This window comes from Anopheles merus, chromosome 3L, assembly GCF_017562075.2.
Source record: "Anopheles merus strain MAF chromosome 3L, AmerM5.1, whole genome shotgun sequence".
In the NCBI taxonomy this organism is placed as follows: domain Eukaryota; kingdom Metazoa; phylum Arthropoda; class Insecta; order Diptera; family Culicidae; genus Anopheles; species Anopheles merus.
Genome location: NC_054085.1, coordinates 13234145 through 13253379, shown reverse-complemented (window position 1 = coordinate 13253379; position 19235 = coordinate 13234145). Strand labels below are relative to the sequence as shown.

At 43.1% G+C, this 19235-nt stretch overlaps 1 protein-coding gene across 1 annotated transcript in view; it reads left to right on the top strand.

The window, feature by feature from the left end:
• The first annotated feature begins 2043 nt into the window (after nucleotides 1-2043).
• The window catches only part of LOC121599745, a 32100-nt gene continuing 14908 nt past the window's right edge, over nucleotides 2044-19235 (top strand). Inside the window, exon 1 of the mRNA XM_041927795.1 lies at nucleotides 2044-2903. Coding sequence (XP_041783729.1) covers nucleotides 2883-2903 — 21 coding nt within the window. The 5' untranslated portion in view covers nucleotides 2044-2882. The remainder of the gene's footprint in view (nucleotides 2904-19235) is intronic.

The following is a 19235-nucleotide window of genomic DNA, read 5'->3' as shown; positions in this document are numbered from 1 at the left end:
TGAACGGTACATTAGAGCTGATTTGGGATTTAAATTGGGTGTAAATGCTCATAAAGATCAGATTAGAAGAAAATTTATGATATTTGCAAAAATGTATTTATTCAAACATAAAATATGCAAGTCAATCATAGCAACGATCCATGCGGTAAAACTCGTGTCACTCAACCCGTCAAAACGCATTTTTGCACACGTTGTTTATACCGTCTTCCTGGTTGGTGGTTGAAATTCAATCCAACCCAACAGTTCACGCCTGCCCGTGCCTGCCATCGAGCTTAAACGCACCGGTAGTAGCGCCAGCCTTCGACCGCTATCACAATTCCGCCAACTGCACTCAGTTATGCATAAAACTGTATCTTAATGCAGGGCCCCATACATGCGGGAGCTACACAAAAACCGCAGCCACACGTAGGATCCGTTGTCCAGGCGGGAAGGAAAACAAATGACCGTTCTCATCGGCACACCCAATGAGTTGGTTGGTAAAGTTTGCACGCGCGCGTCTATGGGTAAGAAGGTGCGAGCAGGGAGAGATGCGCTAATGAACTTCGGCAATTGATGCACAAAATATGGGAAATGTGGATGTGAATCTGGCGAATCGCCGTTAGTGGCAGTAGCGAAAATTATCGATCGTTAGATGGATTGATTTTTTTCCACCTGCTAATGATATTTGTTTTACTGTTGGACGGTTGGTTTGGGGGTTTTTAATGAGCTAATGTTGTTCCCACATGCAGGAAAAGCTACTGATTACCACGTACAAATGTAGTGTATAAACATATAAAAATGAACTTAACTTTTGTGTGATGTACCAATAACAAAAAATGCAGATAAAGTTGTTATTAAAGGAATAATAAATAAAAAGCTAAAGCGGCCAAAACGCTCTCTCTCTTTCTCTCTGTGACTTAAAATTTACTCTCGTCAAAGCTTGAGGCTTAAATATCTTGATATTGCTCCCAAAGCTGCACATTGGGATGAAATGTGGTTAAAATGGATAAATTTAAGTTGCTTTGGGGAATTAAACATAAAAATCTGTAGCATAATGTGCGTTTTAAAACACACTTTTTTGGTAATTTCATCAGTCTCATGCTTAATGGGAAAATGTTTAATAATGAATATAACTTAAAACTAATAAACACACATGTGAAAAAAACAAACAAATAATAACAAGCAAATGAAAGTCATTTTGTATTTATTGAGCACTTGGATCAACCTACTTTTGTCATAAATACCCAAACTCATCATACTCAGTCCAGATATGTTGTGGCAATGTGTTGTCTGTGATGATTTTTTTTAAATGAATATTGAAATATATTTTAGGCTGTTTTACAAGAAACCAAAATGTATTTTTGAATACTTTATTATTTTATTACGGATACTATAATACTGTATTACGAATCTTCGATGATCGCAATGGAGTTATATTCTACTTTTTCCTATTTTAAAGTTCATAATAGTAAATTTATATTAAATTTAGCACTTTTATTATGATAAAACAGATAGTATATATAGATATTATATCATTTATTTGATACGATTTGTACATAAAATTCTTAATTTTATGGATTTTAAACACATTAAATGTTTTAGGAAAAATGCGATTTACACTGCACAGGACAATTCTTGCAAAAATTGTACTGAATTGATATTTGCCGCAAACTTTTGCTATTTGTTATTTGTTTATTTGAAATTCAACGGGTCGCGTGGTCCTCTTGAAGCATTTAATAAAAATAACATCATAACATTTACAACATTACATACACATTTCAACAGAGTGTATTTTAAGCCATCCAAACGAGGAACTCTGTCCCAACAGGCTTCATAGTGTTCGTTATCTTTGCGAGCAAATGGACACTCTTTGCGCTCTTTTTTCCGCTTGCGCACACTCTCACGCTCTCTCACTTCCAAACAGTGTACCGGGAAACTATACCCCTCACATTCCCTCACAAATGGCCTGTATTGGCGTTATCTCACTCTAACTGAGGCAAAGGCGAGCCTCACATTCCCTGGGAGCAGAAGTCTGAGCACTGAATCGCGCCAAACGGTGGCTTTCGTGCTGACCCAGCACACGAGTTCCAATTGCATCGTCGACGAGTGCGCACAGGTGAAAACTTGCTGGTCGATCGCCCCTAGCACACAGACACACCTTCTATCCGGTTGCGATCGTACCTAACATTTTTCGGTAGCTTGGTTGTGCTGATGCGGGCAGTGGTGTAGTTTAGAAACGGAAAAAAACGGAGTTCATCTACCTTGCAAAAGAGAAGCTGAGGGTCACAAAAAAAAAACGAGTGACGATCACCTGTATTTGAAGTGAGCTCTCGATCAACGGAACATACGTTTGCACATCCACGCGATCGGCGTCGTGTGCGGTTCGGCCCGCCTGCGTGTTACAAGTGCTGCGTGTGTCAAAGTGTGTATCATAAGTCGGTTGTGTTGTGGCCCCATCGGAAGGGAACGGTGCGTATCATTAGAGGTCAGGCTCCTCCTGTTCGACTTTTCGATCCACTGGGATGAACAAGCTCGTCAAATTGACGTCACGCAGATAGGCAGCCAAAAAAAAGCGATTCATTGCCGTAAGATTGTGCCCGGTTGGTGCCAGTTGGTTTTGTTTTTTAAAGTGTTTAGCAAAGGGAAGCATTTTGTACTAGTTGAATCATCCTAAAAAAAAGTTGTGTAGCCGAAACCAAGCTCCATTTAGGTGGAAACGTTTGCACAGGTGCAGTGTAGTCAGACCGACCGAAAAGGTGGTTTGCCCGTGCGTCGAGATAGAGGCAGATTAAATCAATACCCTCTATCGCTATCTGCCGTTTCAAGTGGTCGCGGTGGTTCGGGGTGTATTATCGATTGATAACGCGTAAAGCCGAGACCCAACCTTAGCTCCAGTAATCATCATGAGACAGATCGGAATGGAGGTAAGCGTTTTTTTTTCTCTCTTAACAGTAGTTGACTAGGAAGCGGCTTTTTAAGTACACCGATTGTTGGCAAACCTCAACCTTGCTCGCGATGTGTGGCTAATTGCCCTTACGATCGGATAGCATGTTCCTGGTCATCAATAAGCCGTCCTAGATTGGGGCCTAATCTTTGATGGGTCACCATCGCCGACTCTATTTCCGGGGAGGTTTTAATTAAAGGGCAATCAGTAATGTTTGGCAATACAATGATTACAATGATTATTGAAGCAATATGACAGTGGCTCAATAAATTATGATTACGCTATTAAATTAGCTATCTTTTGCTTAAGCTTGTAAAATATGAGTTTAAAAAATCGAATCGAAAATGGTGCAGCCAGCACCAGGGAAGAGTTAGCATTAATTTCCTGCCCGATACGAAAAGGGTCTCCATCCGGCAACCGAACCGAAACGATCCGTTTCCTGCGGGAACCCTTCCACAAAAAAAGAACTGTAATTCGATGAACGTTAATTTTCAACTCCGCACCACAACGTCCCCATCGTTTCGGACAGCAACAAAGCCGACCCTTTTGCTACAGTGAGCCCTTTCTGCTGCATTTTACGGTGTCTTCTTTTTACTGTCGACGGTGTGACGGATCGCTGGCTGGCTGGGTTGGTTGGTGAAGTGGATCAAAACACCACACCACCATACGCACGGACCATGTGGTGCGAGCGATCGAAGCGAATGCGTTGGTCCCCCGGCGACACCTGAGCCGCCCGGTATAAAATTTGGTATCGAAGGAAGTACGGCTTCAGATGCTAACAGGCTTCCACCACCACCACCAATCGACCATATGGTCCAGCGGTCAACCCGTGACGGTGCGTGTCTGTCTCGACCGACACCGCCGGACAGCTGATTCTGTAACGTCAGTGGATTGAGCGTTTTTGTTTTCTTTATGTCAGCCCGTGTTTTTTTGTTCATTAGAGCGTGTTGTGTTTTATTCTTTCTAAAGCGAAACTCTTTTTTATAGAGCATAATTTGTAAAGTGATCATTACATTTTGGTTCTGTTTTTTAAGATCAGGTGTACATGAAGATTTTATTCTTTTTTTCTATGTTTTTATAAAAAAAAAACATTACCTTTAAGAGAGTATTAAATGAATGAATTAGCACTCTGTGCTTAATATGAACGCATTAAAAAATGCAACATGGCAAACAAACAACAGCAGCGTGTGGCTAAAGGTTTTTATTTCTTTATAAGAAATTCACTTCCCATGCGCGCAGCAGAGCTTTACTGTACGCTACAACGCACGATAGCACGAACGCGAAGAGGGCACGTAACTTTAGCCGCTTCCTGAAACTACGATCCTAAGCCCGTTTTTTATCGGAGCGTTAGCCCTTTATCAATGTGAGAAAATAAGCTTCAAAATAAGCCAAACTCATACTATTACCACACGCTTGGTACAAAACAACAGAACGAAAGCTTTCTGTTTTTGCAGCAAAAGTGGTCCTTTTAAAACAATAAACTTTGCTTCTGTTCCGGAACTTCCATTTGGTTTCCGCATCACCACTTGCTAATGTGGACATTGCGAAGGGCCAAGACGACGGTTGAAGTGTTCATCATTTAATTCACATTTTTTTTTTCACCTGCCTGTCTGGTTAATGAAACGAAAGCAAAACAACAGCATAGGGCTTGATGTATATTGTAATGACCTAAGCCGTGGATGCCACTTCCTTCATTAGAAGTGTGAATCGTGTGTGTGTGTGTGTGTGTGTGTGTGGGAAGGGAAGAAAGTCCTACCTGTATCTCTTCTTCTGCTTCTAGTGCAAAGAGTGTGAATTTTATTAATGCATCGCTCTACAACATCCCCTGGTTTTTTCCCATATGTGTAGAAGCGTTCCTTTCGCTTTCCGAACTGGCCGGGGGAAAGTCAGTTCCATTCCATTACGTCTACGAAGCAGCGAAACAAATGCACACTACCACTTGCTACGGGGTGCAATAAACGAGTGCACTTCCTAATTCTTCTGCTTCCCGCCATTATGCTGATGGCGCTCATAATTTGTAAGCACCTTCCTACCAACCCCAACCAAGACAAAAAGACATACAGCGTGTCTTCTCCTTCGAGATGTAGTAATCATTTAACGGTAGTTTACTGGTGAGAGCCGTAGCCGGGCAATACTTCTATAAAATAATACCCCAAAAAGGGAGCCCCCTGTGTGTGTGTGTGCGCGTTGCCTTGTGTTGTGCCCGTAAGCTTGCGGGAAAAGTGATTCGGAAAGTGAAACAAAAAAAAAGCCGGAGTGTAACGGACCGCACGCACGAACGTGCATCCGATCAAGACAAAACAAACACACACACACGCGTGCATTAGTACATCGTGAGAAATTTATGGAATCACCACCATACTCTTACCCTCTTTCCTCCCTGTTTGAATGTTTGATTGAAGAGAAGTGAACATACACGAACCGTGTTATGCCCAGGCGAGGTGCTGAAAGCGAGAGAACACAACAATTGGCAATAATTTATACACTGGTGGGTGGGCGGAAACGGGACCCCACGGGGGGAAGTTTCCTAATCCCTCCCCATACAGCCCAGACTATCAGCAGGAAACTAGTGTTATTATAAATACTCACCAGGCACGCCAACGCCTTGGATAAACGATAAGCCGAACGTAACGCGCATGGGGCAATTATGCAAACAATAAGAAATCCGCAACAACTGAGGTAGAATTTGTTGCTGCAGTGATTATTATAATCGGCACACATCGGTACACGGGTGTAATAGCACCCGAGCAAACACCGTACTAAAGAAACGTACCAATCAAAAAACAATAAACCAACAGGCAGACAGATCAGCGCCGGGTTAAGCCGCTGAGAGTTAGCTCTATCCACCTAACGCCTAACGCCCCATTCTTTGTCGTTTCGCGTTACGCCGAAACACTTGTACAGCTTCTTTCGCCTGACTAGACGAAAGGTTGCATTGTTGCTTCAGTTCAAAACCTTCGAAAGTGTGTCTTGGCAACGTGTGTTGCAAACGCAGCGTTGGTGTGGTGCTTTTGGTGCACAATTATGTTGCCACTTTGCCACTTAGTCGCGGTCGGAGGACTATAACTAGACACTTGGGGGTTGGGGTGGGAGTGAGAATTAGCTAGCATCAGCACTTAGTGTATGGATGGGAACTGTTGTTTTGTAATGCCTAGCAGCACTAGGCGAAAAAAAAAACAACAACCACAAATTGGGCAAAATGTCAAGTAAATCTGATCGTCGCCTTTGGAAGGAGAGTATTTTCTTTGGCAGCCTGACGCGTAGTGAAATGTGCGTAATTTGGTGTGAAAGGTTATTCGGTTTTGAAGGCGAGCTTTTTTCCGAGCCGATGTGGCCCTTACTGTCACTTTTACAATGACAACGAGACATTATTTGTTGGTTCGGGGAAAAGTGGCAAATCATTTTAAATATTTATGCGTAAAAACTGCCTTCCTAAACTACCTTCGTTTCGTCTTGAGTTCGGTGAGCGGTTAACCATGTAATTACAATGCCCTTTATCCATCCGGATTGACGAGCAGGCGTAAAAATACGTCATTATGAGAGGAGATATAGCTATCTCCAGATAAAAAATTGAAAATCTGTATTTAATGTAACATATGTTTTTAAAATAAGTAAAATGAATCCTTTTGAGCACCTTCGTCTCGAACGCTTTTCAGGATTTTTTCAGATTTGGACAGTGTCCATGTTTCAAAGTAGTGATGGGAAAAATGAAGTTTTTGTCGGAATCGATTCCGGCTAGCTCCGCAGTTTTCTGGAATCGATTCCGAATAGTAGGTCCGGAATCAGTTTCCGGAATCGATTCCGGAATCGGCTCCGGAATCGGAATCGACTCCGGAATCGGCTCCAGAATTGATTCCGGAATCGGCTCCGGGATAGGAATCGGTTCCGGAATCGACTCCTGAATCGGCTCCGGAATCGGAATCGGCTCCGGAATTGGAATCAGTTCCGGAATCGACTCCGGAATCGGTTCCGGAATCGAAGTCGGCTCTCGAATCGGAAATGGCTAATAAATTAGAATTGGCTACCAAACGGAGTCAGTTTCGGCATCGCCATAAAAAAGGCGTTTGGGTCCAATCATACTACGTATTGATAACCGCAAAAATCCAAATTTACTAGTAAAAGATCCATTCTCATGGAGATTCCCGGACTGATTTCGCTCCGGAGTTAACACCGGAATCGACTCCGGAATCGGCTCCGGGATTGGCTTCGGAATCGGCTCCGGAATCGGCTCCGGAATCGGCTCCGGAATCGGCTGCGGAATCGGCTCCGGAATCGGCTCCGGAATCGGTTGCGGAATCGGAATCGATTCCAGCATCGGAATCGGCTCCGGAATTGATTCCGAATACGGAATCGGAATCGGGTAGGTCCGATTCCGAGCTCCCACCACTATTTTAAAGGCATATGTGAGTACTGGCGCTATATAGGTGGTATGTAGTCCCAGCCTCGTCCGTCGCTACAGGTTCTCTGAGGTGAACTGATTCTCACTGTGTCCGTGAGTGACCGGTTGGGTGCCAGTATCCTTGCGAGCAACTTAGCTCCTCTATAATTGTCGTTGTTGACCTTATACCCAAGATAAGTGAATACGGGAACGACTTCAAAAGTGAGTTCACTTATCTGTACGTTACGCTTACGTTGGTTTGGATTATTTAATGATCTCCAATGTGAGGATCTTTGCCGCCAGGTCATCCCTTTGTAGGCTTCTGCAACATAGGAGAGCCGTAGACTAATGATGTCTATATCATTGGCATATGCCAGGATCTGGGTTAACTGGAGATGCCAGAAGATGGTTTCCGTAGTCTCCACCCTCGAGTCACGGATGGCACTCTCTAGCGCCAAGTTGAATAGGAGACATAAAAGCCCGTCCTTCTGGTGCATGGACTTTGGCGGTAGTAAAATGCTCTCAGAATTTTCCAACCACCTTCACCACCTGGCAAGTGACGTATGTCATAGTAATTCTAACTTACTTACTTACTTATCCGGCGCTACAACCGCTTTGTGGTCTTGGCCTGCCTCAGGAGTGTCCGAAACCGCTCACGGTCTCGCGCCTTCGTCTGCCAGTCCGTTATCCCGGCCTTAATGGCGGACGCCTCCACGCCATCTTGCCACCTCAATTTGGGCCTACCACGCCTCCTCTGTCCTTGTGGACGGCCTAAAAAGACTAAATTAACTAATAATTAATTAACTAGTAATTGTAACTAGCCTTATCAATTTGGCCGAGATTTCAAAAGAACTCATAGTATCGTATAATTTTACCCTGGCTATGGTATCATATGCAGCTTTGAAGTCAATGAAGAGATGGTAGTTGTTGTACCTATATTCAGCCATCTTCTCCAAGATCTACCGCATGATGAAGATCTGATCAGTGGTTGATTTTACGTTTCGGAATCTTCTTTTATAGTTTCCAACTATCTTTTCGACGTGAGGGACAGGTCAATCCTGAAGGATCAATGAGAATATTTTAAAGGCGGTATTCAACCTGTCCAACCTGACTCCCTTCTTTTATATGGGGTATATGATGCCTAGATTCAAATCACAAGGCATCGATTTGCTACCCCACACCTCAGTAACAATTTTGATGAATCTCGCTTTCTACTCGTGCAATTCTATTCTTGAACAGTTCAGCTGCGATTTCATCGGTTCCGGGTGCCTTGTTATTTTTCGGCCGACGAATGAGTTTTTTTTTGTATGCTAGGTGTCAATAACATGACAATATCAGTTGGGGTAGCCTCTAACTGTTGGTCAAATTGGTCGAAAAGTAATTCATCAAAGTACTGAGTCCACCGCGAGAGGAGCTATGGTTAGATACTAACCACATCTCCATCCTTGTTGTGACAGCAGGGTACCTTAGGTACAACGTTGTTTCGGTGACCTGGTATCGCTTGCTAAAACTTTCGTGTTTCGTCCGTACGCCTCTCTGGTTTGCTCCAGTTTCCGCATGTTTTGTTCTTCTCAAAACAAAAACTGTCAAATCCATATATACATCTTCAAACGTTACTTATTTTCCCCTTCAAACTCATTCTAAGATCTAATTAATGCTAAGCAACCGATCGCGATCTCTATCAAGTGTCAAAGTCTTCCGGATCCGAACAAACTGCTACTTTGCCCATTCTCCAAAGCGAGCAAAGATTGGAGAGTTCCTAACGGCTGCGTTCCATCCGTAAAACACGTCCATTTTCCCAACCCACCGGAAGGTGTGAAAAGCTACTCTGCCGAAACAATGACGCGCGCTCGTCGTCTCCATCGGGGAAGCAGATGTTTATCTGTTTCATTATGTACTATTAAAAAATTGTGACGAAAGATTGCTACCCCAAACCCACGGTATCATTTCACTCCGTATCTTGTGATCACTCGGAATGTGTGTCGCATCAATCTGGTCACAGAGCGTGGGGCTGTGTTCTATTGGAACGCGCCCTTGGTTGACATGTCTATCAAGCTCTATTTATAATACCATTAATTAAGTTGACACGCTGAGCTGGGGTGGGAAACAAAAGGTAGGAACAAGATCAGCACACTTTATGGAGTTCGGTTACATTGGGAAAAAAACCATCAACAAAGGGAAAGGGAAATATGCAACGTAAATCAAAAACGATAAAATAGCAAACAAAAAAATTGAACCAAACACACAACAGATCTTAAAGCTCAAACCCTCGTTCATCTTACCATTTCGCTTTCTCTCGGCGCGAAAAGATCGAGAGTCCTCCCCGCTCAACATATGTTCTTTTGCCGCTCAACAAACATATACATTGTCGGGGGGCTGTTTATTGTGCATCTTACCTCACCGCGCAGCGTCGGTACGTTTTCACTGAACTGAAGGATGTGGATTTTGCTGCTGCTGCTGCGGCCGTTTGCTTGTTGCGGATTTTATCGACCCACCAACAAACACTCTTCAGTGGGCTTCCCCGTGTTTACTGTCAGATTATAATTTCGCTTTTTTTTGCTTGCTTGCAATCTGCAATGCTTATGCGAGTTTCATTGCTTTCTGCGTACATGTTGCCCCGCGTGGGGAATTGCTGTTTGGAAGGTAATGAAGGGGTAATAGGACCGATCCTACAAGCGCAGGTGTTGATGGGCACGTCAGTAAAGCAAAAAATAAAAAAAATCAAACAAACGAGGAAGCCCACAAAAGATGCAATTGTTGATGGTGTTACTGTTGTTGGTTAACGCTGCTTATCTGGCCCTCGACTGCTTTTTTTTATTGCTTTTGCAACTCTTTACTGCTGAATCAGTTGGAAGCGCTTCACGGAATGCAAATGCGTGCCTGCAGTGGTCAGACAACAGTAACAGTAACAGAGCACAAAAAAAGGAAGATAAATTCAATCACAGCGGGAGCAAAAACCCAACCACAAGTGTGTGTGTATGCTTCAAACACATGTGAACCATGTTCTCTTGAGGCACTTTCTCCGGTGTACTTTGTGCAAAAAGCAAGAGGGTAGAGAGTACAACTTGAAGCTGCAGCAGCAAAATGATGATGGCTGTGATTTTGATTTCATCGGGCGAAGCCGGTTTGATGGGTTTAATCCGGCAAAGATCGGGCAGGCGATCGTAAAGAACGTGCTGGAGTGGGTTGGACACAAGTGTAACGTTCAAGGTTTGTCTATCTTAGTGTGCATTTCGAACGTGTGTTTAGAGTAAAAAATGATTATCTTAAAATAGATTCGCAGCTTTACTAAATTACACGCTACAAGCATAAACATAGCGATTTGCTTTTTCTGCAATCATGAATATTTATTTCGAAACCCAGATTACCTCACATAGTCAGCGCGCAACGCTCAACATGGTAGCACATTTGGTTGAAATGCAAAAAACCACCCTGTCTGATGCAACCGGTTCGTTCGAATGTTGATAAATGGCTTGCATTTAGCTGGACCATTTTGTTGCCAAATTGATCATGCCGCCAAACAGGGAGATGAGTTATCGTGCCGAAGGAACCGAACAGAGAGAAATATCCCCCAAAAGCCCTTGAGCGCTCCATCGCACCCAAACCAAAAACCGGTCCCCGTCACCTTCGCGCGAAAGGAAAGCGTTCGAAATACGATCACGAGCGGTAAACGACAGCCGGAGGAAAGTAAAAGTCGCTCGTTCCGTGCCAACCGCCGATAATGGGTTCGTCGCTTGTTTATATCGATCGGGAATGCCATTCCAGGTATAGCAGCATCAACAACAGCAACATATTGGGGCAGTGTCATTGCCTCTCCTCCGATATCGCGAGGTGCGCCATATATGCGACGGACAACAGCGAAAAGGGCAAAATTTTGGGAAATTGATCATTCAGCTCGCATTTCCCGTCCGGTTTTTTTTTTTGAAACGCTGAACGATCATTTACAAGATGCTGCAATAGTGCACGAACACTAGGGGAGCAACAGGGGCAAACCGGTGCGAGGTAGAAATTATTCAACAGCGACGAATTCCATTGCAAAAGCAAAATCGTTGGGAGGAGAAAATAACGTGACAGTGCGCAGCCCCCCATCGCACATCGCACGGCCTCTGGGGGAAAGTGAGAAAGGTCACCTTCGTGCGTCCCATAAATCGAGCTGTTTTCGGTTCCGTTCTGCCGCAATCAATACACGGTATTGTGTGATTTGCGATGACTGGAGGTTTGGCAGCATTCGCGCAGCAAATCCCCTTCTCGGTGCAAACCACGCCAAAATGCTTTCCATTTTTGCTTTCATCGTCAGGGCGAAGCGTAATTTGCGCCAACCCTCAGAACCCTGGGGAAGCTAAACGAGCGGGGGGGCGTTGATGTTCGGGAAACTCGTGGGGTATGTAACGGATGGTATCTTGGGTCCGTGGTACGACCGAATAGGGATGAGGTATTATAAATTTTGCAAGCTTGTTTGCTTCGTGTGTAATTACGGGTGGCGAAAAGTTCAAAGCGCTCGGGCAGGCAGCTTGATAAGCCGATAGTGTTAGTCTTTCACTTCTTTATCGGCGTTTTGTTCGTAAAGGTTATTTTGGTACTGGAATTTAGGCAAACGTTTGAGCGCGCTTGAGGTGGTCTGTAAGACGAATTGGATTGTCTATTATGGGAAAGGTTATACAGTGAGTGAAATTCATATAGCAGCAATCTAGCAGCAAAATCTTATTTGTTTGGTTTTTAGTTCAACATTTATCATTAGGAGCTTTTCAAGAATTGTTTTAAGACCATTGCAAGAATGAAATAGAAAAGAGACCAGAGCAAAAGTCATTGATGTCTTTTCTATTTTAAACTAGAAAGCAAAATGTTCATCCTGTCAGTGGAGCAATATTTATCTTCGGGGTTGTATTTTCCACACCCATTTGATAGTTGCAGTCTGCCATTTTGAATTTTTCCAAATTGAGTACTGGAAGTACCCGAGATCACCATCTGCGGACACCGAAAACGGCCGCAAGATACTTAAATTTCCCAATTTCCAGTCAAAATATCACAAATTTTCGTATAATTTGGCATGACATGTTAGGTTTAGGGTTAGGCTGACTGCCAACCGGTCATTCTACAGCCTGAGAAATCAGTTCACCACAAAGAACCTGTCGCGACGGACGAAGCTGGTACTACATACCACCTATATTGTGCCCGTACTCACATACGCCTCTGAGCTCTGCCCATAAATGACGAAACCCCTCTTAGCTGCGTTCGAGAGGAAAATGCTCAGAAGGGTTCTTAGCACCGTATGTGTGGAAGGACAATGGAGGAGCCGCTATAATGACGAGCTATACGAGATGTACGGCGACCTCACTGTCGTACAAGCACGCCAGGCTCCGGTGGGCTGGCCATGTTGTACATTTGGAAATGGACGACCCAGTCCGTAAAGTCTTTTTAGGCCGTCCACAAGAACAGATGAGGCGTGGTAGGCCCGAATTAAGGTGGTACGATGGCGTAGAGGCTTCCGCCATTAAGCCCGGGATAACGGATTGGCATACGAAGGCGCGAGACCGTGAGCGGTTTCGGACACTCCGGAGTCAGGCCAAGATCGCAAAGCGGTTGTAGCGCCGGATAAGTAAGTAAGTAAGTGTTAGGTTTTAGCCAACAAATTAATTATCTGATATTGAATAATTGAAATTCTGACTGTATATTCCAATTTGAAACCTTCTTGAAATAATTCTAAAATTGTACCAGAAGGGAATTTACTTTGCATTTGATAATTGATGTGTCAAATCACTACAATTTGCTCAAAGAACTTATGAATAAATGTTGTATTGTTGTAAGTACTACACACTCAGTACTTGGGCCGGTCTCGTCGACTCGTACAATTTATCAACATGCTCGTCATGGGTTCAAGCCCCGAATGGAACTGTACCCTCATATGTAGAACTGTCTATCCTGCTATGGTAATCAATAAGTCACTGAAAGCCAACGACGCTTGTCGTGCCAAAGAAGAAAGATCATACTTATATTTACAATTTTAAATAGCAAGCATGAAACTTCACGGTAAAAAAGTGCAAAATAATTATTAAATATAAAACTCACTGAAAAGAAACAAAATATAAAGCAAACAGAGTTTTTCTCTTTTCCTACTAACGCTTACGACGCTACACCGGACCATATCGAGTGAACAAGCGCTGGTGATTGGTTATCAATTATCGTACATGACAAGACGAACTGGAGACAACGTTTTTGATAACAGCTCACAACAAAAACCCCTGTAGCGCATACCTTTATCGGACCACCAGTTGCTGGACCGGTCAGATCGAAACGTCCCAAAGATTGATGAACTTGAAAGGCGTCTTGCAAGTGCTTGTAGAAAATACATTAGAAAACGCAGCTACAGTCGTTTTTGGTTGACACCAACAACGTATTCGCTATCTTCATTTGAGTAATCGATCAATGGGTGCAAATTCCACAAAAAACAACTAAGTTAGATCAATAGAATCATGCTGGTCAATTAGCTATGAGAAATGGCAATGGACTACTCATATATACATATATTCCAAATTGAGCAAAATCTACTTTTCACTACAAATAAACGCTTTATTTTTTGCAATGTTTTCTTCTGGAATACCCTCCCGCAGTGCGGTTTAGAAAAACGGTCCATTTTACCGTGCCGACTGCCGCTTGACCGGTATTTCACCAACGCTCGCTTTATCTTATCAGCCCTGCACGCTCGTTGTTGGGCTCGAGGGAGCTCGACTGAATCAAGTGTCTCTCGCGGCTGCCCATATCGGGGCGCAAACAGCATTTTTGTTTCATTAACACCGGGCCGGAGGTACGTTTAGGTGCGTCCGGAGGAGAAATTGTTGCTGCCACTGATGTCATCTACCGTCCCCAGGTTGTTGTTGTGCATCAAGTAGGACCGGAGGAGCTCAAGTGTCTCCATCGAGGGGAACCCTTCGGGACGATAAGGGTTGGGGCCGAAATTGGAAAGGCAATTTAGTTGGAACATAAAACATGTTTGCCATAAAAAAGAGGTGTACCGCGGCAGGTATATGAAACTCGTCCAACTCGATAATGAATTTTGGCATCATTTATTAGTGGTCTTGTTTTTTTATGTTCAACCAAATTTGGAATTTAAAGTGCGTGAATCACTGGGCGAACAGTGACTCAGCCTCCTGTAGAGAGGGATCGATTGTCAACGAAAGGGGTCCAGCCGTATTGCAACCCACTGCGTGATAAGATAATGTGCACCTCTGCACCATGATATCATATTTACTCATTTCAAAAACACTATTGTCTTTAAAATTGAATGTATTTTGAAATTGTTGTGTATTTTGTAAAAATAGTACCAAATTTTTATCTTAATAAAGAGATTAAATTGTTTTAAACCCTTTTATAGCATCGGAAATGATTTTTATAGCATTTTACTTAGTATCTTAGTACTATTTATTGGGTTTCAGTGCCATAGTTTACGACTTTCAAGCCTTTTCATGCCATATGAGCCATAGCCATAGCCATATGATATGCTATAGAGGGTGTGTCCATCAGAGATTCGAGAAAATCTGCTAACTGTCTCAGCAAGCATGACAAGAAGCTTTATACGCTCAAACTGACGTTATCAAAATTAGTGAACGACTGTGCTATCTGCTCAAAGCTTGTTATATTCATTATAACTATTGTTATTATATTCATTTTATGGCTTCTTAAAGCTTAAATAATTTCATAAATATATAGCTCTTCTATGCTATGACATCTAACTACATTACTCCTTTGAGTGTCGAGAAAGTCTGTTAAAAATTCCACTACTATAGAAAATTCCGAAATGCTTTGATTTAATTTTCAGTTATTTCGTTAGAAGAAATCAAATCTACCCCATAAACGATCGAAACAATTATACAAACACAGTTAAACCATACCTCTTGCTATTCGTTTGAAGTGGTCAAAGATGGAGGGACCTGCCGATTGTATTTACTTTCCGATAGCAGATAACAACACATAAAAAAAACGTGCGATTTGGAATGGAATAGCCATGTTCCGCTTTTTGTGGAGAGTGTGTGCCCTCGTTTTATTTACGTGACTCTTGAGTGATCGCAAACCATGCCGAGGGGGTTGCAAAAGTGCATTCCTCCGGTCGCTAATACCATCCCGATATGGCACTGTTTGTCCAACCCGGTCCGATCAATGGATGTTGTAAGTGTAGGTATGGAGCAGGTTAAAGTTGTTTTGAAAATAAGAAAACACTGCCAGGTGAATTTGTTCGTGCTTTTTATACAATTTTTCTTTCTCTCTTTACCCTCGATGCAGCTAATCTTCTTTCCCGTAGATGCCCACTTTTGCATTGATAGTGCATTAGAATGAGGCAGCTTTTCTCGCAACCTACAAGTTAGCTGTACAAACGTAAATTGTGTAACGGATTTTCCGGATCTAGCAGCGAATGCTAAACGGTCTCGAAACGGCTTTCATGCAGCTTCGAAACATTGTTGGCCACGTTATCGTTCATTAATTCGCTTTTGTTCGCCGATAAGTAAGGGGTAACAAGCCACGATTTCCACCGACCGAGCAACTAGGAACTTGTTCTGAGCTGGAAGCACCCAAAAAATCCCAACCCCATGCCCTGTGTAAGCTGTAGCTCAATTATTCTCTCTCTCTCTCATGGGAGCTGTTGCTACCGCATGGGAATGAGATAAAGTGGAGCTTATCGTTAAATATTTAACACACCGGTCTCGTCCGGAGCCCAATTGTTTAACCAGCTTGATGGTTCTCACGCATTTTGGGAATGGGAATTAATCGTCACAAGCATTTTTTTAAATCCGTACAAGCCATCATTGCAGCACATCACGAATCACGGTTTCGAAGTAGAACTTTTACAGCGTCACGACCCACTCATTAACGTGCAAGGGGGGAAGCCATTGGGAGCCAAATTTAAGACCCTCACGAAAATCGAATCAATTAGGCTCTGTCTCGGTTTGATTGACACACGATCAGGATGTCAGGAAATTCACTGAATAGTTTCTCTTACATTTTGCTGAGCATATCTTGCAGTTGGGAACTTCGCTGCAGCAATTTCATGTCACTTTCAACACACCGGTAATTGTTTTATTGGCACTTCTGCACGGTTCAAACTGGACGCTAGGCGGAACCGACACACCGAACGTGTTGCCACGTGTTGGCGATCTAAATGTGTGAAACAAATCGGTCCTAAAACCCGTGCGTGTGTGTCATTGACCTGCCGCCGGAGCTGTGTGTTGCACGGGTGACGTCTTAAGTGTCCCGAATCAGCGGCAGCGGCAGCGCATCAACGTCTTCACTACGCCCGTCTCGTTATCCAGCAGCACCCGTGCATGAACCGTGGAGATTAGCGCTGCACTGCAGCACCACGATGCCCACCACGATTGGAATAGGTCATGCTGCCGGGAAAGGGAAAGTGACAATCGCATCCAATCTAATCAGCCTGCCGTCAGCCGCATGGCATGTGAGGTGATTGAAGCAGCAGCAGCAAAACAAGGGAGAAGAGCGCACCCTACTAATGCATTGCAGGGTATGGGTTTGATTTCAATTCCGATTGTTGTTGAGCTGGCTTAGAAGAAAGAGGTAGAGAAAAAAGCCCATGCCATAATCGGTTATCGTAAAGCACCGGGTGGAGACAATGTGCGCGTGTGTGTGGCAGATAACGAACGAAATGGATGTGGAGAGAATGGAGAAAACAGCAAAAGCTGGTGGAATTTATACCACCCAAAAGCAATAGAAAACTCATCTTTAGCGTTTCCTCTGTTTCCTCTGCCTATCGCTGGTTTCTCACCTGCATGTTGTTGCGCGTTCCTTCCAGCGCGTATTGCGCAACGAACGAATTTGGATGAAATTTATTATAGCGCCGCGCTGCTGCTTCGGTTGGAACGCGGGCTGTGATGCGATGGAATTCTATTAATTGCACCCACCTAAAACCAGGCGGGCTTGCGGGTTACGTCGCTGAAAGTTCCGATCCGTCACGTAACGAATCGGCGGTGGTGGTGGATAATCGGATGAAAAGTGAAGCGCTTTATCATCCGCTTTGGAAGATGCTTTAGCTTTAGCCTCATCTAATGTGCTTTCCGTGCTCCGTCCGAATTGTGGACTGTGTTAAATGCGATTAAAGGTTTCATGGTGTTATTAACATGTCATCTTCGGGGTGGTTATTATGTTTTAGCCACCAGACGTCCACCAAATGCACCATGGCGGATGAAAGGGAAAATTATAGTATGAATGCAACGTAAACATGTGTTATCTAATGTCTATTGAACATGATATTAGTAGTTTCATTATTTTTGTAATTGTTTTAGCCAACATTTTGATAGGATTATGTACTATTCAAGCCTTTTCTTTCTCCAGCCAATTTTCAATAATCAAAACCTATTGGGTACAAACAAAGATTTATAAGCATATATAAACGGTTTTGTTTTCTGAAATGAGTTATATTACTTTCACTTAACTTAAAAGAAATCGATCAAAATAATTTTCAACCTTTCATAGAAAAATTATTATCCTCAGCAAAAAAAAAACTCAATCCTTTCTTGTGCTTTCGTGCCTTGTTTACACATTGAAGCTTCTTTACACGAATCGGCGTTTGTTTATATCTTATTCAGGATGAAATAATCTAGGCTGAGGCTAATTTTGTTTGTGGTTTTGTACGGAGTGTATGATTTTTGCCGCCAATTGTCAAACTCCATATAAAAAAGCTGGCTGATATCGTTAAAGCTCAAATAGTTGGAAATAATTTGAATGCATTGATTGCATTGCCATGTTACTAATAGTTCAATAAGCTAGTACGTTCATCCGTACCTTCTTACTAGCGCATAGCGCATACATTAAATAGTTCAATAATTCATAAACTTCCATTCCTTTTAAACTATTCAACTATCTCACGACCTCGACCATGAATTGTAATGCAATGTGCACTTTGACACCCCCTCCCCCCCTTGCTTACCATTATGCAATGGACGCCGCCGTCATCCTTGTGACATCTTGTGCACGCTCTTAATCGTCTTGCTCGTGCTTTGTTTGCCGCTAAATCGCATTGCAGTGTGAAGGCGCAGAAAAAACAACAAAAAAAAAACCACCGCCAGTTGCACTTTTGTTGGTCGTCACCGAACCCACTGGAAACAGTTTCAGTGGGTTAGTAAGGCCCGATGCGGTGAGGTAAGCAGGCAGGCACGAAAACGAGAAAGCCAATGCGACAAACTACAGAGAAAAAACCGCTGACCGGGCGTAAACGTGCCTATCGTCAGCCGAGGTCAGCCTTGAACGATGGTCAAATATTAGACGAACGTCGTCAGAGATTTGCTTCGGTCGTGGTTGATTGGAAAATAAGAAGGGAAAAATTATGATTTTTTTGGTTTCTTCATCAACAACAAACCCGTTTGTTTTTGTATGGTGTTGCTTAATCCGTTTTTAAGAGTAAAGAGATTTTTCTTTTTTTAACTATTGGTTTCTTTGAATATCTTCAATATATTCTTGTAGTTCTTCCACTTACTAATAAAACAACGCTAATATAAATATTTAAGTTTCTGCAGTGTTTTGCACAAGCTTCGACAGCTTGCAAAGCATTATGTAAAATATTAAAACTACAAAATTCACGGCCCAATCGGCAACCCTAACTAACCATGGGACGGAATGGAGAGGTGTTGAAATGGAAAAAATGCTTTAATTTCATCCCCGCTTTTATATTGACACACTCACCCAACCAAGAGAACAAACAAAAACACACACACCCGCCAGAGGGAGCTGGCGCAAAAGTGCAGCCACAAAGATTAAAAAGCAGCTGTTCTCGCACAAACAATAGGGTCGTTTAATTGCTTCAAGTGTTTAAAGGGGAAATAGTCGGGTGTACCGCTTTTTTAGCTGGTGGACGGTGGCGAGTAAGTAAATAAATAAACATAGGCACATACACCCACACACACAAGCTAGGGCGCAATTGTGGCTTTGCTCGCG